This window comes from Etheostoma spectabile, chromosome 2 (genome assembly GCF_008692095.1).
Source record: "Etheostoma spectabile isolate EspeVRDwgs_2016 chromosome 2, UIUC_Espe_1.0, whole genome shotgun sequence".
In the NCBI taxonomy this organism is placed as follows: domain Eukaryota; kingdom Metazoa; phylum Chordata; class Actinopteri; order Perciformes; family Percidae; genus Etheostoma; species Etheostoma spectabile.
The window spans coordinates 15,731,237-15,732,691 of NC_045734.1; the positions used below are offsets into that span (position 1 = coordinate 15,731,237).

The 1,455-nt window shown below is 41.9% G+C and overlaps 1 protein-coding gene across 12 annotated transcripts in view; it reads right to left on the reverse strand.

Annotated features, from left to right (window-relative positions):
* Nucleotides 1-1,455, reverse strand: part of kdm4c (lysine (K)-specific demethylase 4C) — a 29,486-nt gene that overhangs the window by 13,538 nt on the left and 14,493 nt on the right. For all 12 annotated transcript variants that reach the window (XM_032499322.1, XM_032499299.1, XM_032499348.1 and 9 more), the window contains exon 13: nucleotides 199-380. In XM_032499322.1, coding sequence (XP_032355213.1) covers nucleotides 199-380 — 182 coding nt within the window. The remainder of the gene's footprint in view (nucleotides 1-198; nucleotides 381-1,455) is intronic.

Consider the following 1,455-nt stretch of genomic DNA (forward strand, 5'->3'; position numbering starts at 1 on the left):
GAAGTCACTGACCAGCGCAGGTAAAATTGAAAAGACCCCACCTGACTGAGAGAAATAAATCCTGCGGGGCTAAGGAGTGAAAGTCATAACTGTCCGTGATTTGCTAATATTGATTCCTCCATCTTCAGCTCGGTGGCTCAGGGATACAATCATCTTAATGGGTGTTTATGCTTGAGTCTGAAATGGGCACTACCTTACCTGATAATAGGGCATGAAGAGTGTGCACACAGCACAGTATGGCTGCATGGTGGCAGTATGAGCATTGTACTCCCTCTCTGCTGTGAAGCAGCTCTTCCTGTTCTGCCATAGATAGATGAGGGGCTTCGCCCATGCCTCCATTTCCTGTTCCTCCTCCTCTGCCAGGCTTGCTTCAGGGGGCTCTAAGTGGAGGCAAAACAAAGCCTTACAATCTTGCAATCACTTATCTATGTACTGCAACTGGTTGGATTCATGTAATACAGAGCACACATCTCCTTAATAAGGCCTGTTCTGAAGCTGAAACCATTGTGTGCCCTGAATGTCAAAAACATAGTATGCATCATTTTCACATCTGACATCAGCAGTATTAATAAACTTGCTGCGAAATTAGATCTAATCCATCAATAGTGGTGAAAATTTCTTCCTGTGACTTGTAAAGTATATTCAATGAATATAAGCATGTCTGTTTACACAAGTACTCAAAATGATTAAGAGCTCTCATCACCATGAAACAGGCTTCTCACAGCCATGGTCATTTCAAACTCAGGGATAAACAACTAAAATGCCTTCTGAATTATTCATCCGTTTTCCCAACCATGGAGATAATGAATGCGACAGTGTGTGTATATGTGCATTAGTAGTTGTTAATTGAGAGCCCAATCGCCCACCCTGTTAAAACCACAAAAACAAATAGAGTATCTATCACTAGGTCATTTTACTGTGGTAGGCCTGAGAGTTAAATCTGTTTGGTTTATGTGTGCATTGACGTCAGACGAATCATGGGGGGGGGGGTCATAAAATGTGAAAAATGAGGACGGGAAGAAAGGAACCGCAGAGTAGAATGGTTCAATACGCTATGGTGTGGGAGAACACAAATGTTATCTGACATTACTGACTATTTAAGTTTCAGGATTCTCAACAAAGTAAATTCTATTTCTCCTGAGCTTATTTTCTTGCTAGCTAAACTACCTTTTAACAAAAGAACATGTCATGTTTTTTAAGTATGCTGAAAATTGGTTTTCTGGTTCACTGCACTGCAACCAGAAGAAGTCAAAGGATCATGGTTTCTGGCCTGGTGCCACCCACTACACAGCACCAACCACAACAGGAAATGTCCCTGGTTTTTATTAAAATGGAGCATGGCTTTTGGCTCACTGCATGTGTCACTATGTGAATGTTGGCGTCTTTTTAAGGCTAAACCAATTAACTGTGTGTGTGTGTGTGTGTGTGTGTGTGTGTGTGTGTGTGTGTGTGTGT